The sequence below is a fragment of the Cydia splendana genome, chromosome 18 (genome assembly GCF_910591565.1).
Source record: "Cydia splendana chromosome 18, ilCydSple1.2, whole genome shotgun sequence".
In the NCBI taxonomy this organism is placed as follows: domain Eukaryota; kingdom Metazoa; phylum Arthropoda; class Insecta; order Lepidoptera; family Tortricidae; genus Cydia; species Cydia splendana.
The window spans coordinates 7,897,057-7,923,624 of NC_085977.1; the positions used below are offsets into that span (position 1 = coordinate 7,897,057).

Genomic DNA, 26,568 nt, shown 5'->3' on the forward strand with positions numbered 1-26,568 from the left:
TGAGCATATAGATAGATAAACCTTTAAAATATGTCTGTGGGTCTAACTTACAACATTTGAAGTTTAGCAAACTGAAGTAATAAATGAAGTAAACACACAATGTATAGTTTGTAAATATTTTTTTATTTAAATGTACAACAAAGCATTAAATGTTGAAACAATCACACTGAGTTGTCGGTTGTTGTAAAACGGTGGTGCGGTAAAAACACTTAAGTGTAATCGTCCAATCTTAACCTACTCCCCATCAAACCCATACACTACCTAGCGTAACTAATTTTCTGGATATTTCGCTGTAAGGATTGATATTAAATTAAAACTACATCGATATTCAAGTCCCTTTATATTGGGGGTAAACTCGTGGCACGCACCATTTAGTGACAGACTGTCGTAGCTGCTGTTAAGAACGAGTGAATGTGCCAGCAAGAGTTTACCTTTTACTGTAAAATTTTGAGTTTCACTTCGATTTTCGTGTACGTTTTGCTACCATGGAGGATTACCTGGAGGTATCCAGTAGAGTGTACACGAAAAAGCCAGCGTTATGCGAAGATATATTGATTGCACTAGATGAGTAAAGTCTAAATACAATTAGGTACGTGCTTCGAATTCGACAACTACACCAGACGGCGCTATACCTTATACGGCTCAGTACATTATGCGGTAAAGTAGCTAACACACTATCGCACCGCACCAAAGTCATTGTGGGACGCACCCATAAGTAAGAGGGAGAAAGCGATATCTCTTTCTCACTCTTACTTATGGGTGCGTCCCACAATGACCTTGGTGCGGTGCGGTAGTGTGTTACGGCTATAACTGTGGTAATCAAACATTTGCGTTCGACACTTCAGTGACCACAATACACGGTGCAGTACAGCGCCGTCTGTTTAGGTTGTCAAACTAGGTGGCACATTTTTTTCTTAAGCCCCCTCCAGACTATGCGCGTGAATCGCGGGCGAAGCCGCGAACGCGAGTGTGGCGTCGATTTCGCAGATTGTTCACGCCTTCGCGCCTTGTTCTCCGTTTTTTGTCGGTATTTCGGCCCGCGTCAAAGGAGACGCGAAGCGCGAACTTGCAAGACTCCACATTACACACTATTTTGGCTCTTCTGTGGCAAGATAAATATTAATTATATTATGATTATATTATATTAAGCAGCTATATTTTACGGTTTCACAAGAAAACAAAATGGAAAAAAACAGCTAAATCACGTATGATGCCATAGATAACTAACAGTTAAACTCAATCAGCTGATGCTTTTCCGCCATCTTGCCGCAAACCAAACTGCGAAATCGCCGTGAAGTGTGCGAGTGTGGAGTCATACGTCAACTTCGCGATATGTTCGCTCCGCGACGTCGCGCCGCGATTCACGCACATAGTCTGGAGGGGGCTTTAGACATTACCTCTCTATTATGCCGGGGCCACACTAACGGGAAACGCCGTTGATTATAGCGAAAATCCCAGTGTGGCCGTATGAAAAGTGTCAATTATCGCGACAATAAACGGCGTTTCCCGTTAGTGTGGCCCCGGCATTACAATCAATAACTCTCGGGGCTTAGAGTCAAACGACCTGTACGTATTTTGTTGTTGAGATCAGTGTTTAGTTACGCCGGCTCGGTTTGTGCTAGTAGTAGTTGGGGTATTGCGGCCACGGGTGCGGGTGGTGCTGGTAGGGCCCGGGCGGCTGCTGGTAGCCCCAGGGCGGCTGGTAGGGCGGCGCGTAGCTCTGCTCGTAGGACTGCGTGGTGGCGGCAGGGGTTTGGTAGTAAGCGGAGCTGGCCGTCGTCGTCGTCGAACTAGCGGCCGCTTCCTTTTTCTTCGTGTCTGTGCTTGCGCTAGAATACAGTTTTTCGGTTAGAATGCTGACTCTTGTGAATTGCACTATTAATATCGTCGAAGGCGTAGCGGGAGGGAGGAGAGGCTTACATTGTGACGCCCTTGACGCCACTTTATCATTTGTAATGTAATCTCGAAAGGTTACCGTTTTTGAAATTGCCGTCTCTACTGGTGAGAGAAAGGAAAGGTACAACATACATATAGTCTGGCAAGTCAATTTTGTCAGTAGAAAATGGTGGTAAATGAGTAAAATGAAAATTGATCTCCCATACCAATTTTGAAATTCTTGCCTTTTTCTACTGACAAATTGGTCTGTCAGACTATATTTACCAGGTTCGTATACTGACTTGGGCGGCGGCGGCACGTCGTGCTTGTCCTTGCGCGCGCGCTTGCGCAGATGCTTGGCGAGCGCGCGCGCGTGCGTGCCGGCGGCGCGCGCCGCGCCCGCGCCGCCGAGCTCCTCGGCCAGCTCGCGCCGCCGCCACGCCAGCGCCGCGCTGCTCTCCAGCTCCGCGCCCTCCTGCTTCTCGTACGACGATACCAGCTCTGGAAAAGATGACAAATATATGGAACCATGTAAAGGTATTTAGACGGTGCGAGAACTCTAGAACGTTACATTGGTGTGTAGTTGGCGATTTAGTAGGTCCTACGTTACCTTCGAGCACCTCGTAGGGCGTGCCCGGTGTGTGCAGCGCGAGGTCGAGGCGCTGCATGTGCAGGCGCTGGTTGAGCGGGTCCCGCGTCACGGCCTCGTCCAGCGCCTTGCGCGCCGCGGCCGGCTGCTGCCGCACGTGGTGGAGGAAGCGCGCGTACTTGATGGATAGCGCTGAGGCGATAGCCTGGTAGAGGTAAACCATAATTTAATATTCTCAATCCTAACATTACAATTCTTAGAGCATGTAGACCTTTCTGATTTTAACTGCGGCGACGTATAACTGTACAACTACATGCGGTTGCATATTAAAATCAAAGTTGCACCCCGCCCGCCGTGGTTGCGGACGCAAGTAAGTATGAGCCCTTAGAGTTTACACACACACTGTGCCCGTGTAAAGTCACTTGCACCAAATTAGCAAACAAATAATTCTCGAGTGCTTTAAATAAAGAATAGAGGAATGCGATAAGTAATCAAACAGCCTGAAACGTGAAGCACTCGTAGCTGACTGATAAGGCTTCCAAACTTTGGAATCCAAAGTAGAGGTCTCGGGTTAAGTTTTTGATTTTCATTGAAAAAAACATCGTAGAGAAACGGACACATCGGCGCAGAAATTATCTTGTGTCAAACATCTTATTGCGACGAATCAAACGAGCCCAAACACGAAGTAGTTCAGTTACATGGTAGACTGGTACCCGTGGCCACAGTCCAGCTCCATCATCAGACCCTGAGTACTAACTTGTGTCAAAGATCTTGTTGCGACGAATCGAACGAAGCCAAACACGAAGTGGTTTAGTTGCATGGTTGATTGGTACCGGTCACCACCTTCCGGATCCATCATCAGACCCTCAGTACTACCTTGTGTCAAAGATCTTGTTGCGACAAATCAAACGAGCCCAAACACGAAGTGGTTCAGTTACATGGTAGACTGGTACCCGTGGCCACCTTCCAGCTCCATCATCAGATCCTGAGTACTATCTTGTGTCCAAGGTCTTGTTGAGACGAATCAAACGAGCCTAAACACGAAGTGGTTTAGTTGCATGGTTGATTGGTACCGGTGACCACCTTCCGGCTCCAACATCAGACCCTGAGTACTATCTTGTGTCAAAGATCTTATAGAAACGAATAAAACGAGCCTAAACACGAAGTGGTTTAGTGGCATGGTTCATTGGTACCGGTGACCACCTGCCGGCTCCATCATCAGACCCTGAGTACTATCTTGTGTCAAAGATCTTGTTGAGACGAATCAAACGAGCCTAAACACGAAGTGGTTTAGTTGCATTGTTGATTGGTACTGGTGACCACCTTCCGGCTCCATCATCAGACCCTGAGTACTATCTTAAGTCAAAGATCTTGTTGAGCCGAATCAAACGAGCCCAAACACGAAGTGGTTTAGTTGCATGGTTGATTGGTACCGGTGACCACCTTCCGGCTCCATCATCAGACCCTGAGTACTATCTTGTGTCAAAGATCTTGTTGAGATGAATAAAACGAGCCTAAACACGAAGTGGTTTAGTTGCATGGTTGATTGGTACCGGTGACCACCTTCCGGCTCCATCATCAGACCCTGAGTACTATCTTGAGTCAAATAAATACATATAGAATGTCAGGTCGTTTCAAATATTTTTAATCCTGTCCGGTAGTTTATTAAACTGTACCATTAAATTATTATAAATTATAATACTATAAAAACAGTGCTAGGATCAAAGTCTCTCGTTGCGGTTTACACGCACACAGTATAGCGTTTTACACGGCGCCCGCCGCACACAATGATAAAAAACCTCGTCGTCGCCGTTGAAAATGTGCGGAGCCGACCGACACACGTCCTGCCTCTACAAGCTCTGCCGCGGCACTGAGCTGGCGCAGCGCGCGTCATCGGTAATATGTACAGTAGTTTTCAAAAAATTGCCAAAAAATTATAGTAGAATTTCATAAACACTAATGTATACCAACAGTATAAGCAAACGTTGCAGATTGCTTGAGTATGAAAATGACTTCGATATTAAGTAGATTTTCGTAGGAATTGACACTTGTTTCGGAGAGAAAATCGAGTTCGTTTTACTTTGATTTTCTCTTTCTCAAAGGTATGTAGGAAAAATATAGTTTGATATGCCTAAAGTACAGGGTATTAGTAATACAAAATAGCCAGGTTTAGCAGAGTAAAATTCTCAACATTTCCAAATAAGAGCTCGCCATTCAGTGCTTCACGGGGTTTTTCGGAAACGACCATCAGAAAAAAAATCATTACTAATTTAATAAGTCCTTTTTCTAATATTTACAACGATATTTATAAAGATAAGAAGACGCTTTTACTGGAACAAGTACTCATTGTTTCTAATAATGAGCGCAAAGTCCTGAATTTCGTCGACTAGTATCATCAATTTTGCATTATTTCGACTTTTCTTGTAAGAGCGCTCTTAAAAGATGTGTGTGAAATCCACTGTAGCTCAAACCCATTTGTACTATGAGAGGAGGCCTGTGCCTACCAGAGGGATAAATATAAGATGAAGATGATGATCAACCTCGGACTCGGCGGCTCGGTTCGCAAAACTCACCTTGTTCTTTGCAGCGGCGATATAGGTCTCATATAACTGCGAGCATTTGTCGTAATCCCCACGACGACGTTCTAGGTTGACGCGTCTGAAATTGTTAAATAATGTTAAAATCTGTTTTATTTAGTATTTCTGCATAATTCGTTGTATTATTACAAATCAATATAGCTTGGATGTAGAATGTAAACGATATAAGCATGGATACGAGTAAATGGTTCAACGATTTCCTCCATTTACTTCAAAATTGGCCCTTTAACTATATTATTAAGGTTCAATTTAAAATGCATCCAGGTGGAGCTCCGGCTTGTCGAGGTGAGACAGCACGCTCGCCCTCTCGCTCTGCCGCTAGCTCTATGATAGCTACCTATACTGTATCTGCACCAGCGTGGGGCAGGTCTTCTCTATCCGGTCGAGGATCTCGGCGGCCTTGGCGGCGTTGCCGTGGGCCTCCTCGAAATGCGCCCAGTGTAGATGCAGTTCGGGCTTGTCGAGGTGGTGGACGGTGCACGCTCGTTCCAGGACTTCGCGTTCCACGGCGACCAGTTCAGGGTTGGTTTCTATGCGCTCTTCTAGGAACTTTATCAGCTAAAAGTGACGAAATGTTTAAGGGCTAATTAAATAGTCATAGTCATCTTTACATGTAAAAAAAGAAAATAAACATACTGGCCGCGTAGCCAACGTGCCAATCGCTTACGCTCCGTAGCGAACGAAACTGTTGCACTAATATGGATGAGCGACAGAGACACACGGCGTTTTGCTGTCGTCACCTTGGCAAGGCCGGCTGGTTAGACAGTGGACGTTTGATATGATTTTATATACCTACTATACTAAAGTCAACGTCATGTAAAAGTTTTATAAGATAATACTATTCATCGAACCCATCGCATTTTGTATATGTTTGGGTTACTAAAATCTTGGGATTAAACCTAGGTTGTGCCGTAAAGAACAATAAAAATCGTTCGTCAAATAACATGTGCAGGATCTCAAATAAATTCAGACCAAAAGGTTCAAGAAAGAGACCGTGATAACGTACCCGCATCCAGAACTCGTCGTAAAGCGCGCAAGCGATGAGGCACCGCTCGTGCAGCACGAGAGCACGCTTCAGCGAGCCGTGCTGCTTCTCCCATTCTAGATACGCCTTCCAGTTCTTCAGCTGGCAACGCTCGAGGGGCTTCACGTGGAAGTAGGGCCGCTTGATCTTTAGAACAAAACAGAAATATTAGGCATCAAAACATAAAACTCCTTTCTCATGATGAGGTAACTTATTGAAAAGTGACCTACAACTGCCCATTTTTGGGTGCCCCGAGAGAAAAGCCTAAGTTTAAGTTTAACTTTTATTGAAAGTGTGATGCACTAATGGATGGTTGTTAATATTTTTGTTACTTGTGTTGACATGCGGGTCGATTTTAGGTTTGGTGTCAGTGCAGAAAGAAACGATCATACTCGTATCAAAGACATATGTAACTTCGTATAAGACGAATAAAGTCTAAGGAAAAAACGTGCCTAGGAATTCAAGTAAAAGTCATTCTCGAATAGATGCCGCACACACCTTTAGCCTATCCTCGGCTAGATGGCGTGACGACACCATTTCATATTTAACAATTTTAACACATAGATATCAGTGAATGAACATGGATCAAAATGATATAAAAATAATAAAATTTTTTGATAACTTTATACGTTTTCATTTTGAGTTTTAGTCGTGTGTCGATAGATGGCAGTAAATTTACAGTGACTACAAAATTTACAATGACAGGACCCCTCTATAAGTCTATACTATCTATTCTTTTTGCTCGTATCAAAGCAGCCAAAGTGTTAAGTTATCATGAATGCTTGAACAAGCATCATGTTGTGTATATTGAGATATTTTTCTGTGGGGACCAAGAACGGTGTCTACTTGATTCTAAGATAACGATTAAAATTTGTTTTCGGAAATTCAGAAATGTAGAAAAAAACAACACTCACGCCCTCTTCGAAGGTCCACCTAGCGGCGACCTGCTCGCCCGTGGTCTTGTGCACCTTGCGGCGCGCCGCGATGATGCGCTCCTTAATGGCTTGAGCCTCCTCGTCTGAAGCCTGTATTTTTAATACAATTTTAGATGGACATATTTTCATTGTAACTGACGCTCTCACAATATAATTCTACATTTATAAAGGGCAAAAAAAGCTGTTTTCACATTGCCTATGCGCCTGCCACTGATGGTATGTTGTGATGGCATGATTCGATTGATTTGATTAAAAATATGCTGAATATATGATAAAAAAATAAATTTACACATATGCTGAGTGAGATGTCATTATGGGTAGAGTGTAAACCGCATTGCTCATACCGCTGTTGGTCCTTTAACTGCCATCAAACGTGTTTACACGATGTCCTCGCTCAATGATGATGGCAAAGTGTAAACGATCATGCAAGTTGAGTTACGGAGGCAATAGAGACAGGTTAATGTAGGAAAATATTCGTGTTCCAGGGAGCGAATATGGAATATTCGACTCACGATGTGGTCTATGGGCTCGTCCTCGCCGGGCGGCAGGTCGAGCTGCGGCGCCGTGCCGCCCGCCTCGCGCACGGCGTCGCGCACGTCGCCGCGCAGCCGCACCAGCTCCGACCGAGATATCACGCCCGTCACCGGCTCCGACATCACGTGCTCTTGGAAACTGACACACAAAATACATTCAAATGTTTTTTTTATAATAATACAGAGCAGAGACAGACTAAGGGCCAGTTGCACCAACCACATTTGACAGACTGATCAACGTCAGCCGACGCGCCCCGGCGCTTTACTATGAAACTTTCCATATATAAAAATTTTGCGAACTCTTTAACGATACGAACAGTTTGGTGCAACTGACCCTTAGTAAATTTCACTAAGGCTAGGATCTTCTAGTAAGTTGGTATAGTTTCTGGTAAGTACCTTCAATTGTGACGGAAGATACAGTCCCGTGTCTTTCTGTAGAGATATTAATTAATAGAGGCGGTCATCACACATGGCTGTCCTAGACCAACATTTCAGCTGTGTGCGAAGATCAATGACAGTTCACCCGAAAACCTACCTATTGTTAAAGTATGTTTTTGACAATACGTAACCGCATAGTTTTTATTACAGACTAGCTTCTGCCCGTAACTTTGTTGGCGTGAAACGATGATGATTTTTGATAACAACTATCCTATGTTCTTCCCCAAGCTTCCATATATATCGCTGTACCCAATTTCACCTCAATCCATTCAGCAAGGCTTAAGAGGCCTTTGTAAGGAGAGGACAGACACCGGGGCAGATGAAACTAAATGCAAGTTTGTAGCTTATTATAAAGACCATCACCTCTAGGTATAGCAGCTTATAGTTTAGGGAAATAATCTCAAATAGTCAGGTGTTGTTTTTTTGATAAAATAACAACCCCTTTTAACACATTTTTGACGATTTTATTTACAATCAATCAAATTAATTTAATTATTCATTTCGATTTCGACAAAAAAAAATACAAAGCATCATGTTCATGACATGAAAGCTCTCCAAGGGGCCTCTACGTTTTGGATCAATATCCCCACGCAAGACTATCAAAAGGCCGGGATTTATAGGCGCGTGAAATCCAAGGAGATACCAATCATGCCAATAAATTTCGACGGAAACCTGTAAACGGGTAAGCAAAAAAACTTTATAGTATATCATAAGCTAACTACAAGCCAATTCTACATATACATTAATATTACTGAATTAAAAAAGCACACAAAAATAGCCCGTGTAAAGCGTATACTGACTTGTCAAAGTGCGAGGTGTAGCCGAGGGTGGGTGTTGCCAGCAAACGGTCGTATATGTTGGTGACGTTGAGCGCGGACCCGTTCTCCGCCTCCCACTTGATGTACGACTCCCAGAGGCGGTCCGAGCGGAACTCCAAACCGCACGCCTCTGCAAAACGGTCACTGGTCAACTATTGTATAGGATATGATCAAATATAGTTCCACAAATCGTATCACATAACTCATGTATAACAGTTCCTACTTACTAACGTATAAAATAATTTAAATAATCAAATTAACGTGACAATAAAAAACGAAAACATGCCTTTTTTTTGCTGCAATAGATGTGCTTTTCTTCCACATTATATTACTGTTGCATGTGTTAAATTAGATTAGTTTTAGCGCGCTATGGTATAATTCAATTCGTTTTAATTATTATCTAAACGAACTTGTATATATTTTCTATTTTAACGAACATATTTTACACTATTACGAAAAAAAAATTTGAACGCTGTCAGTTTACTTATTCTTAAAAACTTTAAATTTAGGTTTGCAAAATAGGGTTGATCCACGGTTGATCAAATGATCATTCGCGTAAAAAAATATGAGGTACTTACCTACCTACCTACCACGTCGAAATATCGCACAACATGTCAAAATATTGCTCATAACAATGTTTAAAAACAGTATCTGAGATTTGCTGAACAAATATAAAATAAAGCCGTGTCTTACCTATAGCTCTCTCATACTGCGCCTTGATGTATGCGTGATCTTCGGTTCTAGTGGCTTTAATGTGATTGAGGTAGTGTATCCAAAGATCAACCGACAGTGGGATGGCTTTCAGCCCCCTTTCCAATACCTGAAACGTAACAGCGTTGATGCGGGCGCTCCGAGAGGGGCGAGTGCCGCCGACCGACGGCACAACGAAGCAAGGGCAAATATATCATATAGCATTGTATCATTGTATGTGTCATCTCATATAATTTTGTATAGACGCAGCGAGGGTCGGTGAGGGTACGGACGTCGGCTCACCTCGCCTCGCGCGCCTACTTATATAAAATTTGCCTGGGCTTAGACCTGTGACTCGCCGCGCCGCCCGCCGTAGCCTCCGACGATTCTTCCGTTCTACTGCCTATTGGCATTATACGCGACCTGTCCGCTCCATGCTACCATGGATTAGTCATTAGAACCTTAATTATATCCACCATCAATTATCACGTACTTAAATATAATACATGAAAAGGTATTACAATACATGCGTGTACAGAATATAAATAAAAGCACTAGAACTAGAATATCATAACACCACAAACGATACACTAGGTAACAGACTCCGGTGCGTACGGACGGCTTTGCGTTACGAACGTGGGCCTCGAAGCGCTGTTGGGAAAAAAAAGTAATTGCAAAATACCAGTTATGACTAATAATATAAATCCATAGTGTTAAGACAGAAATGAAACTCAGGCGTATTTATTTGATGGAAGCCTTACCAACTCACGCGTATAAAATGGTAGCGCGGTTGGGGGGCTAAGGTACTCACCTCGAGACACTTCTTTTTACTTCCTTTGCGTTTTTCGTAGTCGGCGTATTTTCGCCAGTAACCGTAGCAGTAGGGGTAGTGCGACAGGAAGGCGTCGTAGGCCTCTCGCGCGGCCTCCACTTCGCTCTGTGGACAAGGGGCTTGTGTAGTCACTCTACGACAGAACTCTTCTAAGATTTTAGTGGAATGTCGTAATCAGTTGGCCCTTGCCAATCAACATGAGTTTCAGTTCTTATTCACCTCATAAGGCAGAATAAGATTAGCAAATGTTTGTCATCATATTTCTAAGAGTGTAAATTTGGTTTTAGTGCAGTTTTTTCTTTAAAATTCATAATAGGTCATTTATTTTAACCCTAGCCAACTTAGAAAACATAAAAAAAAATGAAATATGCTCTAAAAGTAACCTTACCTCTTGATCAACATATTGCAGCAGATACGTCCAGCCAGTGAAGTCAGTGGGGTCGTCATTGACCACCTTCCAATATTTGTCGAGCTCCGGGAGAGCTTTCTTCTTGGGCTTCTCGTCCACTGACAGCCGCTTCTCGGAAGGCACTGGCTTGCTTTCGCCATTCTATTCAAATAAAAAAAACAAGGGTAACTTAGAAGTGGGTATTTAAAGTGATTGATTGAGAATCACTTTAATCACTTTTTAGAAGTATGAGGTGGAAAATAATTGGAACGTGGAACAGTGAAAAGGAGAGACATTGGCCAAGAAATGGGATATAAAATGCTTTATATATCGAGCAAAGGGATTTCCAAAAATAGAGTTAGTATCTTCAGGGGTTAAAGGGCTAAAAGCCAAAATTTCATTAAAATTTGATTATTAGTTTTGATATGTATAGATGACAGACAGACAAAGTTACTTTTGCATTTATTATACTAGTATGGATTATATTTTACAACATTGTGCACATAAAAACCTTTGCAACTAACACAATTTTACAACTCAGATAAAGAAATATCAAGATATCAATTGTAAGAAATATATTCTATATACATAAACAGAATTATTTAGTATCTGATTGATTTTAATGGCTGCAGAACACATCATTGCTAGATGTTCTTAGTGAAGAGATTGAAGATGATTTTGTATTGTATTGTATTGTATTGTAACGGGCAGGTTTCCGCAACGCGACGACTGGCGCCTACTTTGCGTGAAGATTTTGTTCTTGTTAGTTTTAAATTGTAACAATTGCACAAATAAATTTTTGGTTATTCAGCCTCAAAACTCAAGGTAGATAAAGTACGAGTAAACACTGAGTATATGAAATTCTCCTGCTATTTTGTGTGATTGCTGTATTTCGTACGAGATCTGCTTCTGTACAGAAGCACATCCAAACTGAAGTGACATTGCCTAATACCTTAACAACAGCTTGCTTCTTGCTGGATGACTCGCTCTCGGAGGTAGGGGAGCCAGGATCGTAGCCGTCCTTGTCATTATCTGTTTTGCGCTTTCGAGACTCCTTTGACTCTTTCTTTTCTGGCAGCTCATCCTCTGATACAACCTAAAAAAACATGTTGATTCTAGAACTTCCTTTCTTACATCATATCTAATTACATATTACTCAACATGTACCCCTTATTCATTAAACTTCACATGCCTCAATTAGGTAATTTATGTTTTCCCTTTCTTACAAAAACATAAGTTAAAATGACAGATTAAGACAAACAATTAATAGCTAATTGAGGCATGTTAATGCCATTTCTTTATTAATGATTATTAAGAAATGGAATGTTTTGGAGTGGGCACTAATAGCTAGCAAAGTAAATTATTTATATTGTAAGCTATTAAGTATTGATTTTAATATAAATATTACGCCCCTAATATATTCCTAGCCTTGAAATACAATTTCTAAACATAATGCACGATTTTTAGTAGTTTTAGTTTTTATAGAAGACTGAGACCTCTGGATTAACACAATAAAAAAAAATATATATATTATAGGACATTTTGTTTTACACAAATTGACTAAGCCCCACGGTAAGCTCAAGAGAGCTTGTGTTATGGGTATTCAGACAACGATAGATATAATATATAAATACTTAAATACATAGAAAACAACCATGACTCAGGAACAAATATCTGTATCATCATACAAATAAATGCCCTTACCTGGATTCAAACCCGGGACCATCGGCTTCATAGGCAGGGTCACTACCCACTAGGCCAGACCGGTCGTCAACAATAGAGATACCAAAAACTGAATGGATAATCTAATAAAGATATTTTTATAATGGCACCTCAGTATCAGCAGGAAGTTCAGCAGGCTTGGGTCCAGGAAGCTCATCGTCCGAGACATTTTCAGCGTCCTTAACACTTGGCTTCTCAACGGCTGGAAGCTCATCTTCTGAGACTACCTCAGTCTCCTCTGCACCTCTGCTAACCTGTGAATAAATACAATGTTATAAGAAATGATAAATGTTGTTTTGAGTATTTACAAAATGAGTATGCTTGATTGTAAGTACAAAGTACTTTATAGGAACCATAAATAATTACCTCTGGAATACTTTTCTCAGCTGCCATTTCGACATCATCTGCGTCTTTCTTCTCTGAGCTTTCTTCAGTCTTTGTTTCCTGTTCATTAAAATTAAACAATTAGAGATAGATTTAACACACAATATCTATTCACAAAGCGCAGCAATTACTGTAACTCGTAATTGAGCATACTTTGCATGGGGTCTTTCATTCCCATCTGGCAGTGAATGTGTGTTCATTTTGTACTGACAATGGGGCGCCCGCCACCGAAAGTGTTAAACATATTATTATCTAAGGCCATAAAATATAGCATAATATGAATCTTACCTCTGTTTCCAGTATTTCCGTTACAGCTTCAACTTCTTTAGTCTCCTGTGAACAAAAACATACATAAATGTTTCAAAAACCTTATTTGTTTAAGTTAAGAAACTTTAGATACACAACTTTGGGTACAAATTAAATTATTTTTATCAAATATTTTGATTTTTTAAGTAGACACACACTACAAGATACACTAGAAGTAGTAGTCAAACTTTAGATAGCTAAGAATGGGTTTCAATACTTTCAACGTTTAATTATTTTATCAACATAAATGGATGATGATATCTAAGATTTGTAAATACCTGTGCTTCTTGTTTCTCTTCCTCAACTTCAGCTACTTCTTTTGATGGTGTGACCTGAGAAATATACATATTTGTATCTAATTAAACCACTACCTTTTAAAAGATAGCAAGCAACCACAAATTATAGTACCCAATAATAAGTAAATAGTACTTTTTTATATTAAATAAAATATATTAAATAAGGACAATCATGTTTTTTCTTGAACACAAGTGACCCATTTAAGTATAATTTAAAAGTAATCCTCTGTAGAGTTAACTTCATCTAAATACACATCAATAACCAGATGCAGATATTTTATTTACTGAATATAACTGTAAACATCTGTCAGGTCAACTCAAAAATAAATAACAAGTACTAGGTATCGTCTTGGGTCGTCCCATTCGTTTTTCGTCACGCTCTTAAATTAGTCCATATTCTGCTTTCGTCACTCATTCTACATTGAAAGCCACCGACGATTGTGACGAATGTAGAATGAGTGATGAAAGCAGAATAGGACTAATTTAAGAACGTGACGAAAAACGAAAGGGACGACCCAAGACAATACCAAGTACTAGATCAAGTAAAATGTAAAATAATGTATGGTAATACACTGATTTAAACTTTCACGATTATTAAACATTATCAAACTACACAACGGGACTTAATCGCGTATTTAAGTTTTAAGATTTACCTCCGACGTTTCGAGGACGGCGTTGTCCCCGTGGTCTCGGAGTCGGAGTCGGGTCTTCTCCCACGGGGACAACGCCGTCCGTTGTGTAGTTTGATAATGTATGGTAATATTGACCTTAGTGCACTCTCAGAATACTAATTACAGGGAACATTTTGTTGTAGTCGTGCTTGCCATTTTTTTTGCATGTAATTAGTACTGAGTGTGAACAAGGGTATCAATATAAATACATAACCCTTTGTGTGAGTGTTGCACTTGAATAATTCTAAAATGTTAAGGAATATTTTTAATACCTTCTCAACTTCTTCCACTGGCAGGACAGGTTCTTGATCAGTATGAGTTTCATTAACAGTTTTAATTGCTTCCACATTAGCAGTTCCTTCATCTGCGTCCAGGGTGATGCCGGCATCATTTGATGACTCTATCTCATGAATTACATTGTCCTCATCAGTTTTATCCATAGTGTCTTCAGCAATATCATTTGATATTTCACTGATTTCATTATCCATGTCCATCTTGGCTGGAGTACCTAATAAATCACCATCTGTATCTGAAACCGCCTTGTATCCGTCGCTCAGATGCGAGTCTCCATCCGATAACACATGGTTCAACGAGTCTCCGGCAAACGTTACGGCATTGTCGCCTACATCAAACGAATTCAGTTCGGTGTTGAATCCGTCAGTATTGTTTACCAAATAGTCTCCAACACTCCCTGCAGAGAACTCGACAGCGTTCAGAAAGCCCGGGTTGGACGTGGACGACTCGTCTACCCCTACGGCGTCGACACTGTTGAACTCCCCCTCGGTCAACAAATGCGACAAGCCGTTAGAATTTTCGTTAATCAAAGGGCCCTCATCAGTGTCCATAGGACCATCATCCGCATCTAGCGGTCCATCAGATAAACACTTCTGGAAAATTACAAAATAATTAAATATTTCACGGCTGTCGGGTGCACCGATTGATTGATAACCTAGTAAACACCACTCACCTGCAAATCGGGGCTGGCATCATCATCCATTTTTAATTTTAATCAATAGTTACAATTCGTACTATAATATGAACGCGTATACTTATATTGATAAAACAACTATCGACACAGGAGAATACACAAGAATACAACAAATTCTATCCGCACAACCAAAACCAAGCAATCCGAATTGAATCCGTAGTGAAGTAGTAAGTCGTCTTTACTCAACTCAACGCGTACGTTGTGGTCTATAGTCTATGACACTCCAAATTTTAAATCGATGAGTAATCGACTCAACTGTCATCGAATAAAATTTTCTATACACACATCCCTAGCTGTTGCTTTATGGATTGAGATGTAACATTTTTAACATTTGCTCAAATAGTTTTTTAATGTTACCTTTACCTTGAAAAAAGAAAGTGCTGGCAACATTAGATCTGTTCTGTCAAGCAAACTGCAAATGTCATTTATTTATGTTTCATTTCTAGATTCTGAGCATAGACCTATATAATAGGGACAAGACATATTGTTCTATACGTACAATTGCTTATAGAAATAGCACCCATTTTGACGGCACACACATAAATATATATCTATCTCGTTTTTACTCAGTACTGTAACCCATAGCAAAAAAAGGTGACAGTATTTCAGTACGGACATAAAGTGTTCCATGAAAATACGTAAATACCTAATGCGGCCGAAAATCCGCCATGTTTAGTCACGCAAATGTCATTGTCTGTCAGTTCAGCCGGTACTTGTCCTGTCAAAAAGTCGTGGTGAAAATTAAAATTATTAATTATCTTTCAATATTTTGCTTGTGATTGAAAATAATTGAAGCCAAATGTGAATAATTACGTCGCGAATATGCCAGTGTGTAGTGTATTAGGGTGCGGCATAAGAAAACCACCAAATTTGCCATCTTTAACCTTACACAGGTACGCTATCATTTACATGAAAAATATTGGTTATTGTTAATGTTCCTGGGAAATGTAAGGATGTTTCACATTATAAATAGCAAGGTTCTTCTGTGCAGTTATAGATCATGAAGTGATTGGATTTATTTAACTATATTTTTACGCTTAAATAATGTAAACATTTCAGCTAGGGTTGTACTTTATTTATCGACTTTGATATCGATATATTATGATTGCCTATTTATATTTTCTTATTTTATCATGCTACCCCGCTTCAAACCAACTAAATTATCTTAATTTAATAATTAAATCATTTTTATAGGTTACCAAGAAATGAACATAAAAAGAAAGTGTCTGGAGATGGAGATCCTGACCGACTCTCGGGAGCACTAGGGTAACTCGGGGCCGTGGGGTCGTTACTCCACAAGCTGCCCTGCGGGCTTTTTTATATCATTATTATATTTTTTTTATATGATTCGACATTAAGAGACCATATACTTACATATAGTTGTAATTTATAAAATGGTTAATGTATTGTTATTATTTTTGCTTGTATGTAAATTCAATGTTGACGTATAAAAATGCCCTTGTGGCCTATTTGCTGAATAAATGTTGAAGAAGTTGAAGAGCGGAAGTCATTCCTTATTTTTGTAATAAAAAAAATGTTCTGAAGGTGTTTTGTTTTTTTTTTCACCCGTCGCTTAATAAGCTTGAATTTTGTATCGCTCTCACTTATAGATACGGCGCACCAAGGTCGAGGTGCAGTGCGGTAGTGTGTTACAGACTTTAGGGTTAGCAACACAACAAAATTGATTGTAATGGAGAGGTAAAGTCCAAGAAAAACACGTACACTTATTCTGACATCCAAAACGGATGGCGCTGTACTGCGCCATGTGTTTTGCGGTCACTAAGTTGTCAAACGTCAACTTTTGAAAATCAGAGTTACCGCAAAAATCGCAATATGTATTGAGTAGTACAGCGTCATCTCGTTTACCTGTCAAATTTGAAGCACGAAATTGTCCTAGACTCCACACATCTTACTCAATCAAAGTATCTTTTCACATAACAATATACTAATAAAGAATTTTTATTTATTTACTTACTTCCTATTAAAACATAAACTCCACAAATAATACATACTTAGTATTTTAAATAAAATGAGCCGAGAACGTTAAAAAGTTATCGATGTATCGATAAAACCTAGTAACAGTAAAAATCTTCTGGGCAGCACTAAAACCGCCATGTTTAGTTCTAAGATGACGTCACAGTGGCACGCATTATTCGTTGACGTTTCACTTCCATAGGTTTCATATTTCAGTGATTCTGAGATTCTTCCTAACCTAACCTATTTCGTTAAGTATTTACAAATAGCTAAGTTGATTTATTTGTATTAATAGTGCTACCATGTTAGGCATACGTTCTTTTCTAAACAACATAGTTAATGCACAGACTGTGCTGACACAGCAAACAAGAGTGAGTACTATTTTATGTACAAACTAGGGTTGGATGCAAACTAGGGGTGCAATTTTAACCTAGTTTGTTTAGATTATTTTCTTTATATGAGAAGATCAAACTATATCATTGTGTTTTGTCCTTTTAGACAACATTTGTATTGAAGAGGAGATGGCCACCACCGTTGCACAAGAAAAATGGCAAGCCGGCAAAGCTGAGAGGCCGTCACTTCGTGTACGATTTGGTTGAAGACAAAAATGTCGTCAAACGGCCTGATATGAAAGTTATTTTGAATCAGTACGTCGAAGGTTAGTTAACTAAGAAACTTAACACATTCACTGCCAAGAACATACATGTTAATTTTGTATTGGAAACGGGGCGCCCAACACTGAAAGTGTTAACTTATTAACTAGACTTATCACTAGAGACTATTTACGCTTTTGTTTGTTTTTAGGTATTGGTAACGCTGGTGATGTACTCACCTTAAGACCCAATGAGGCCTACAGAGACTACTTGATGCCAGGCCTAGCAGCATATTTTAATCCCAAAAACATGGAGCAATACAAAGTAGATGAAAACAAACCTAAAACTGAAGAGATCTTCAGTTCTCCTTATGTGCAACGGGTAAAATTACTCTCTATATTTATACAGCGAATTTTATATCTTTACTCACTAGAGAGGCTAAAGTTTATTTCAAAAACACAAATTGTTTATTAAGTCAAAATAGGACATTACTATAGTTTCCGTACACGGCACTGCAGGAAGAAGTTGATAACCCGAGATATAAAATTTAAGAAAATTTAACCTCAAGTAATTCTATTCTAAGTTCAAATTTCTATATCTCGAGTTATCAACTTTTCCCGTCGTGTAACATTATGTGGATTAAACTTTTATAATAAATTCTGTAATAAGACACAGCACTCATGTAAAATCGTTTTTTTTTTTGTATCTTTACTCATGTTTCATTCAACAGACTATCAGCTGTCTTTCCCGGCTGGTTCTACAAATCACAATGAACAAACGAGAACCCTGGACTCTAGAACCATGGCATGTCAAGGCGTCATTTAGAAAGGCAGGGTTTGTGGTCCCAGAACATGCCATCACAATGCCTCCAGGTAAAATTAGTGGGCCTGACATGTCACTACAAGAAAAGGAATTTTATGTGACTGTTACAGTAAGTATTAACCAAAGTGTTGGGGATATTAAATAAAAAAAACTTTGCAGTCAAAACATACAATCAATTGTTTTAAAACATGTAAAATATTTTTTCTATTTCACACAATGGGTGACTGGTAGAAATGCATTAAAGCTTTGTCTGCTATTTGTACTTATATGTGCAATAAAGTTTGAATGAATAAACTTTTACCCAACTATAGTTCGTTTTTTAGGGTTCCGTACCCAAAAGGTAAAACGGGACCCTTTTACGAAGACTTCGCTGTCCGTCCGTCCGTCCGTCCGTCTGTCTGTCACTAGGCTGTATCTCACGAACCTTGATAGACAGTTGAAATTTTCACAGATGATGTATTTCTGTTGCCGCTATAACAACAAATACTAAAAACAGAATAAAATAAAGATTTAAATGGGGCTCCCATACAACAAACGTGATTTTTGACCAAAGTTAAGCAACGTCGGGCGTGGTCAGTACTTGGATGGGTGACCGTTTTTTTATGCATTTTTTTTCCGTTTTTTTTTCATTATGGTACGGAACCCTTCGTGCGCGAGTCCGACTCGCACTTGCCCGGTTTTTTAGCACAAAGATGAATAAATTAACACTAGATTCATCAAAGCCTTCTCAGAAATTTTACATTACTTTATAAATCTTTTGAAATATTTGAATAAAAATGTGATAATGATATGTTATGTTGTTACAGATTAATAAAAAAGAGACAGTCAATGTGCGGTGCAGAATTCACCACTGGGCTACAGGGCTAGACAGACTTCCTTGGGTAGAGTACCATTGGAAGAAGCCTGTGGAACCACTCTTCCCTGCGCAAGCTGAAGTGCTGCAAAGCTTGCCTCTTCCAGAATAAATCAAGTTCATGAGCTAATGTAGTCATAATGCAATACAATACTAGAACAATAATGTATTTATTTATTTATGTTGACACAGATTATTTTGCAAAGTGAATCTGCTGACTAATATGTGCAACAGAACAGAGGGCCTACTGCGAAAAAGGAAAACCGAAATTTCGTTATCTGCCTCTTTATTCCTCTTGCGTATTTGAGCGATAGAGGCAGATAAAAAAAACGAATTTCTTATTTCGGTAGGTAGGGCCTCATAATCTATTTTACTTGACAGGAAAAATACTATTTAATAGGCTCTATTTTACTACAGCTTAAAGGATGGGTATATTATTCTCATTAGTTAATACTAATATTTTTATAGTTTAGGGGAGATCGGCTCTGGGTTCTGGTTTTCAACATATTGTTCAGTAGCAGGCATTTCCCCCTCATTCTGAGTGTACATTATAGATTCGTCCACAATATCACCCACAGCATCTTGACTTGGAATGTTAAGTTCCTCATTATCCAGTTGTTGTTCAATTTGCTCCATGGTCTGTTCTTGTAATGTATATGCTTGATCATATTCTTGAAGTGTTGATACCACAGGTTCGCCTTGAGGTTGATCGGTATACTCTGGCAGTTCAACATATTGTTGTTGATCACCATATTGTTCTCCATCATATAACTGCTGTTCACCATATTGTTGTTCCGCATATGGTTGTTCACCGTATTGTTGTTCAGCATATGGTTGTTCACCATATTGTCCTTGTTCAGTATTTTGCTGATCGCTATATTGTTGTTCAGTGTATTGCTGATCGCTATATTGTTGTTCAGCATACGGTTGCTCTGCATCCTTGGCCGCATACTGCTCCTCGTAACTAGGATCATACCGTTGTGAAGTTTCTTCGTGTTCGTTTATTTCCACAGGATATGCAGCCTCCTGCTGTACACTTCCATACAAGAGTGAGGGATCGTAATTTGTGTCAGCACTGTAACCATCACCCACAGCATTTGGATCTTCATAATTTGCCTGTTCTGAATAAAACATTTGGTTCTGCTCATCTTCAAATGCTTGGATTTCTGATGTCATGTCCCCAGTTTGATCGTAAGCACCTTGTTGGTGCTGTTCTGTATCCTCTGCAATATGCTCTTGCTGCTCTGCGGCAACTGCAACTGGTTCAGAGACATAACGATCACCACTTAGCGGCTGCTGATCCCCTGGAAGATATGCTTGCTCACCAGATGCTGTTGGGTCAGAAACGTAATGGTCTCCACCAGGTGGCTGATTAGCCCCAGGTAGATATGCTTCCTCGGAAGAACCTGTTGGTGGGGACCCGTACTGAACATCACCTTGTGGTTGGTCGGCCTTTGGCTGATATGCATGTTCCGCTGGTGCTTGAGCTGCGTTCTGTTCACTAGGTGCCATATATTTCGGCTGTACGGCGCGACTATCTGGATTAATATTCACTCCATCTACCAACTTTACGCCTTCTGCCGGCGTAAAGTCCTGGACATTTATAATGTCAATTGGATATTGCAGTTTTTCAGAATAACCTGTGTTCCAATGATCACTTTTTGTTACTTGTGTTTCAGGTTTAATCGGATCAATTTCTTCTACATGCGTTATATCGTTTACTACAGGGGGCAGCTTTTCGTTATCTTCATTTTCATGTTTATCGCTGTATATTGGATCATTATTTCGACCCCCGGTTTCATGCAAAGCTAACTGAACCTCTTGTGTCGGATAAGTGTATTGCTCAGTCGATACCCCAAAACCCGCTGTACCTCTGTTTGGCTGCTGTAATTGTCCTCCATTATCTGTATCCGTTTTTAATGCCGTGGAATGAGTGTTTAAATTTGGAGCTACCTCAGACTGTCTTATGGTTTTTTCCTTCTTAATATCGGTAGTCATTCTATTTATCGTTCCGTTTTCATCTTGACAAGCCAGAGGTTCTGTAGCGTATTTAGCAGCCGCATCCTTTTCTGCGATTTCATCTTTTGGGGAATTTCCTTCATCATCAAACCTGTATTTATGTTGTTTGGTTGGGATGTCATCTAAGAAACTCTTGCCGTTATCTTTTAAGACAGAAAAGCTATTTGTCTCCTCTTTTTCATTCTGTTTGAGTTTATCTAAAATACTATATTTACTCTTCCAATCTCCGTCGTTATTGTTATCCTGTTTTATTATTGCTCTAGGGATGTAATCTTCGCCAGCAATTGATCTTAACTTAGGAATCAGTATATATTTTTTGCTAATTTCGTTGAGGATGTAGGTCTCGTCCATGGGCTTTGTGAAAACACCAAGATCCGTTGGGGTCGCAGTTTCTTTAAACTTACTCAGAGGATTTACCATAGCTGGCTGATTCGTTTGTGGATGAGGATATATGTTAATCGGCGCTTCCCCGATGCAGTTAAAAGATACTCTCTGGTTTAGATAGACATTGCTCTGAAATACAGAACAATCGTATAAGTTTTCTAGTAACGCAAATTAAGAAGGTAATAAGTAGATTGCCTCAGAATGAGGGATTACCTTGTATCGTGCCACGGTGTTAGACAGGCGCATATTGTCGAGTTTCTCCAGGATATGTTCATTACGCTCTTTGCGTTTTTTATCCTCCTCCAAAAAAGCGTCATACTGCTTCCTCAAAACGTTGATCTGATCCGCTGTAATTCTGTGAAAAAGGATATTAAGAGTATTGATGGTTTTATAACGTCTATTGCAACATTAGGAAAAGGAAAGCAACTTATGAGCCACATGCTTATTCGTGACACGAGTTATCTTTATCCGAATACTTTGCATGGATAGGTGACGTGTCTTAAATGGGTTTACCCTTGACCTGAATTTCGCTTGACGAATAAGACACAAATATCAAACGGATGTTATCCCGCCTTTATTGATTTATAACCGTAATGATTTTACTCCGTACCCAAAGGGTAAAAACGGGACCCTATTACTAAGACTCCGCTGTCCGTCTGTCACCAGGCTGTAACTCATGAACCGTGATAGCCACTATAACAACAAATACTAAAAACAAAATTAATTAATAAATACAACAAACGTAATTTTTTTTGCCGATTTTTGCGTAATGGTAGGGAACCCTTCGTGCGCGAGTCCGACTCGCATTTGGGCGGTTTTTATGGTGATGACGACATTAAATATTTCGTGTTCCTTTGTTTTAGACTTTCGATCTTGTTACGCCCAGGTACCTACATCATTCACAATATTCACATGACATATTACAGGGGGTCCCGATTATGGCAAATCACGGATCTACAAGGAGGCCTAACCGAAGAATGGACAAAAGTCTATAATTAAGTATACAATACAACGATGCACTATCCAAAACCAGTGCATCGTACAAGGTGAGGTACAGACCCCGACTCATCTAGAAAACGAATAGATTCACTTTGAATTTGTAAGCACCTACTTTTTTTTAGATTTCCCCATAAGGTCAGGTGTTTCGTCCCGCGGTCCTCGGCAGCGACTGTTCGCATGGTACCGATGTAAACAAAGCAATGCCATCCGACCTTCGCGAAGGTTCGTTTTGCGGAGATAGTTCGCCACTTATTGGCGAACATCGTACAGACATTAACAATTTCATTTGTTTTTGTTATGAGAGCCAATTAACACTCTTAATATATTTATGTGATTTTTAGGCAATTAATACTACGGCTTAGACCTGCTAATCCCCAGACCTTTGTGTATTTTATCATATTTAACCAAAGGTCTGGGGCCTATTGCATAACAAACTACAACTAATATTACAAGCGGAACTCCTTATTTAATAAGTGAAATTAGAAAAGGAGTTCCGCTTGTAATATTAGTTGTAGTTTGTTATGCAATAGGCCCCTGCACGTCGTTACAATTGTTACAAAAGACTTTTGCGTAGGTGCAACAAGCGAAAACATAGTTGGTTTTTGCTATGAGTTAAGCATAATTTCAAGTCCCGAGCAAGCGAAAGATCCAATAATAACAATATTATGTATTTAGAATCTTGAGCGTAGCGAGGGACTAAAGTACTAGGTGCAAAATTACCTTTGGCGTCTTGTGGCATATACCTACAACTTCTCACTCCAGCAGTAAAAACATAGGAAGGTGAAGTACAATATAAAAGTCCCCCTAAATACTGTTAGTCACCGAAATTTTACTTCGGACAGTGATTCAAGTGTGTAAGCATCCCGCTGGTGCAGACCGTACCAGTCGCCCTATGGTACGCCATAACATTGAGCGGTGCTATACCTACTGCTTTTATATTTAGGTAGCCTGCTACCTGTATCATGCCTGTATCACGACCTTCGACCTTGCCCGCGACTGTGTCACGTCACGAATAGCTTCAAATAAATCTTTCGAGGTGATATTAATTTCTATTTATACTCAAGATCAGGTCCGGATTGAGTGGTTTGAAATTTCCCCGCCCCTTTCAACAGCCACTGTGTGCGTTAAGTTGTTAATGGGATTTAGGTATTTTAATGTAGGTACCTATCAAAACGTTCATAGAGCCAAGTGAAAACTCCTATCGGCGCTCAAGTGGCACTTGGACCTCATAATTTAAGATTGAGGATAGTGTTGTTAGCTACAGCTACTACTGCGCTTACAGAGGATCCGGTATTTACTGTAAGGTTGCTTTGTTTTCTTACATGGGAGTGGAGTATCACGCAAAATAGGCGCATGACGTCGAGTTGCGGAAAATCGCCTGAACTACAATACAATACAATACAATGGGAGTGGAGTCAGCAGTCTATACCTACATTATCTGTACCCATACCTGTCGGTCTAGCATGAGTTGCGTTCTCGCGCGCGACTTCAAGTATGAACTTGCGCGCGAGAACGCAACTTATGCTAGACCGCCTGGTGAGGGCCTAAAGCCCCCTCCAGACTATGCGCGTGAATCGCGGGCGAAGCCGCGAACGCGAGTGTGGAGTCGATTTCGCAGTGGAGGAGGCTTAAAGCGAAAACCGAAATTCGCGAATTGCGGCGATCTTTCTCTTTTACTCCAATGAAGGCGTAATTAGAGTGACAGAGAAAAATGCCTGCAATTTGCGAACCACGATTTTCGCGGTTAATAGCCCCTAGATGGCTCCTAGTACGTATCGTATAATGGCTCCTCTTCACGTTAGGCCAACGCCAACGAGGGACGCATTTATGCGTTAGAGGGAGCAAGTGATATTGTCATTGTGCGACGCACCTATAAGTAAGAGCGAGAAAGAGATATCGCTTTCTCGCTCTTACTTATGGGTGCGTCGCACAATGACCTTGGTGCGGTGCGCTAGTCTGTTACCACTATTATACCGCATGGCTGCGTCCCTCGTTGGCGTTGGCGTTGGCCCAACGTGAAGAGGAGCCTTAAACGCTGTAACCTAGCACCTTTGACTTCGAAATTACAGTAGATATATCCATCTCATTCACGTTTAGCAAGAGCTATACAGATAGGGACATATCTTCGAATGACGGTATTCGAAATCCATGCTTTTAAAATAACGGAAAACTCGTGTTTCTCTCGCACATGTAGGGGAAATGTTAGTACACATCAAAAATACGGATTTAATTTCAGTTTAATCATTCTTTCGAGTGATACACTAAATTCTCATTATTTAAATAAAAAATCTTACCTAGCTGTGCATTCTTTGGTCTTGAGCAAGTACCTCAAGGTTTTATTTCGTTTTGCGTAATTATATAAACTTGGAGGCATAGCAAAAGCAAACAAAAATAATAAACGTTTCACTAATTTGTTATCTTCTTTTTGTAGGTCTATGAGGGTTGACAGCTAGACCATCTTGCGAAAAAGAGGAATTAAGCGTATTCTACCTTTAGAGTAGGAACGCACGAGCAACTTTGTCTCAGCAACTTTTTTGTCTATGTCGCACTTGAGTGCAACTGAAACAAAACACAAAGTTGCGGAGACAAAGTTGCTCGTGCGCGCCTACTGTTAGTTTGGCCCAGCACTGTCTCATTTTAAACATAGACAGAGATAATTATACTGTCTTATTCTTACGCTAGTACTAGCATCCAAAAGAAAGGGATTGTTACCTGTTTTCTTTGTTCTTACTTAGAGTAGGCACACACGAGCAACTTTGTCTCCGCAACTTTTTTTTTGTCTTGTTCGCACTTGACTTCGACACTTGAGTGCGACAGAGACAAAAAAGGTTGCGGAGACAAAGTTGCTCGTGCGTGCCTACTCTTACTGCCTGGCAAAAAAGAGTAGAAATTAAAAAGTGGCAACACTAGTGTCGTCCCGTTCTCTATATATTGATTTGAAAGGGACGACACTACAGTATTGGCATTTTTTAATTTCTACTCTTTTTTGCCAGGCTGTACTGACAATAGTAGGAGATCCCACATATGGTCGACCTACACCAATCTGTCTGACGGATGAAACTATGAAAATATGAAAGAAAATATGTTCCAGAACATAAATAAATAGGGTTGCTTAAAGAAATATTATATAGTTAAGGCTATTTTTAATAAATTTTTGAAAAAATAATTTTTTCGGCAAATTTCACCGATTTGTCAGACGAACGAAATAAGTTTCAATGGAAAGTATACAACTTGTACAACATAAATCAACTAGGTTGCCTATCTTTTTCCGGTCACTATTATGTGGTTGCCGTATTTAAAGAGGTGATTTTATATCGATAATTGCACTCATCTGTCTGACGCTTGAATTATACATCAAAATGATGGTAATTTTATTGCAAATACAATGGTATAGGGTTGCCTGCGAAAATACGGTCACAAATAAGGGTTGCCAGGCTTTTAATTAAAATAAGAAGGGAAGACTTTTAGCGATCACTCATAAACGGCTTAACGGATCAAGTTTGTTTTAAGTTTATTTGATTGAGTTTTTTAAGCACTATTTTCATGATTTTTTCCATATTTTTTGGACAGATGGTTCAAAAGTTAGAAGGAAAAACCTTTTTTTTTCTAAACGATTATTTCCGAAATGGTTCACTTTATCAAGAAATATTGCTTAAAGACTCCTATTTATTTTGAAAGGCCTATCCAACGACACCCCACACTATAAGGTCGAAACGATAAAAAAATTGACACACACATTTTGTTTCTTTCAAAGCGATTATTTCCGAAAATATTCACTTTATCAAAAAATGTTCTTCTAAAACGCCTATTCATTTTGAAATACCTTTCCAACAACATC

The 26,568-nt window shown here is 39.9% G+C and overlaps 3 protein-coding genes across 5 annotated transcripts; 1 reads left to right on the top strand and 2 right to left on the bottom strand.

The window, feature by feature from the left end:
* Positions 1 to 102: 102 nt before the first annotated feature.
* Positions 103 to 15,260, bottom strand: LOC134799488 (pre-mRNA-processing factor 39-like). Of its 2 annotated transcripts, none has more exons than XM_063771899.1 (20): positions 15,066 to 15,260; positions 14,371 to 14,985; positions 13,410 to 13,463; positions 13,114 to 13,158; positions 12,808 to 12,885; positions 12,552 to 12,695; positions 11,672 to 11,815; positions 10,720 to 10,881; positions 10,311 to 10,436; positions 9,503 to 9,629; positions 8,792 to 8,939; positions 7,533 to 7,692; positions 7,000 to 7,110; positions 6,068 to 6,232; positions 5,399 to 5,619; positions 5,038 to 5,122; positions 2,486 to 2,669; positions 2,178 to 2,376; positions 803 to 1,829; positions 103 to 666 (listed from the first exon to the last, which is right to left on the bottom strand). In XM_063771899.1, the coding sequence occupies exons 1-19, from the start codon at positions 15,093 to 15,095 to the stop codon at positions 1,619 to 1,621; spliced, it is 3,009 nt and encodes a 1,002-aa protein (XP_063627969.1). In that variant the 5' UTR covers positions 15,096 to 15,260; the 3' UTR covers positions 103 to 666; positions 803 to 1,618. The 2 variants fall into 2 exon arrangements, with proteins under 2 accessions (XP_063627969.1, XP_063627968.1); XM_063771898.1 differs by having other exon boundaries at positions 2,161 to 2,376.
* A 2,023-nt stretch (positions 15,261 to 17,283) lies between these two features.
* On the top strand, positions 17,284 to 19,493 carry LOC134799490 (large ribosomal subunit protein bL9m). The gene is made up of 5 exons (XM_063771902.1): positions 17,284 to 17,431; positions 17,559 to 17,718; positions 17,865 to 18,034; positions 18,384 to 18,584; positions 19,282 to 19,493. The coding sequence occupies exons 1-5, from the start codon at positions 17,363 to 17,365 to the stop codon at positions 19,438 to 19,440; spliced, it is 759 nt and encodes a 252-aa protein (XP_063627972.1). The 5' UTR covers positions 17,284 to 17,362; the 3' UTR covers positions 19,441 to 19,493.
* LOC134799489 (uncharacterized) lies at positions 19,486 to 25,163 on the bottom strand. 2 transcript variants are annotated; one of them, XM_063771901.1, is made up of 3 exons: positions 25,025 to 25,163; positions 21,945 to 22,086; positions 19,486 to 21,860 (listed from the first exon to the last, which is right to left on the bottom strand). In XM_063771901.1, exons 1-3 carry the CDS (start codon positions 25,102 to 25,104, stop codon positions 19,791 to 19,793), a joined length of 2,292 nt encoding a protein of 763 aa, XP_063627971.1. In that variant the 5' UTR covers positions 25,105 to 25,163; the 3' UTR covers positions 19,486 to 19,790. The 2 variants fall into 2 exon arrangements, with proteins under 2 accessions (XP_063627971.1, XP_063627970.1); XM_063771900.1 differs by lacking the exon at positions 25,025 to 25,163 and adding an exon at positions 22,843 to 23,028.
* Between the last annotated feature and the right edge of the window lie 1,405 nt (positions 25,164 to 26,568).

Bases quoted from the DNA above. Each gene is read 5' to 3' on its own strand.
- LOC134799488 (XM_063771898.1), bottom strand. From the start codon at position 15,095: ATGGATGATGATGCCAGCCCCGATTTGCAG. The intron at 10,882-11,671 runs GTATTAGGCAAT...TTATTTGAATAG, and splicing joins AGAAGCAAGCTGTTGTTAAG to AATGGCGAAAGCAAGCCAGT. The intron at 5,123-5,398 runs GTAGCTATCATA...TAACAATTTCAG, and splicing joins CTGGTGCAGATACAGTATAG to ACGCGTCAACCTAGAACGTC.
- LOC134799490 (XM_063771902.1), top strand. From the start codon at position 17,363: ATGTTAGGCATACGTTCTTTTCTAAACAACATAGTTAATGCACAGACT. The intron at 17,432-17,558 runs GTGAGTACTATT...TTGTCCTTTTAG, and splicing joins TGCTGACACAGCAAACAAGA to ACAACATTTGTATTGAAGAG. The intron at 17,719-17,864 runs GTTAGTTAACTA...GTTTGTTTTTAG, and splicing joins TTTGAATCAGTACGTCGAAG to GTATTGGTAACGCTGGTGAT.
- LOC134799489 (XM_063771900.1), bottom strand. From the start codon at position 22,937: ATGGCATTGCTTTGTTTACATCGGTACCATGCGAACAGTCGCTGCCGA. The intron at 22,087-22,842 runs GTAGGTGCTTAC...CCTTTTTCACAG, and splicing joins ATGGGGAAATCTAAAAAAAA to AATTACAGCGGATCAGATCA. The intron at 21,861-21,944 runs GTAATCCCTCAT...TCTGTATTTCAG, and splicing joins ACACCGTGGCACGATACAAG to AGCAATGTCTATCTAAACCA.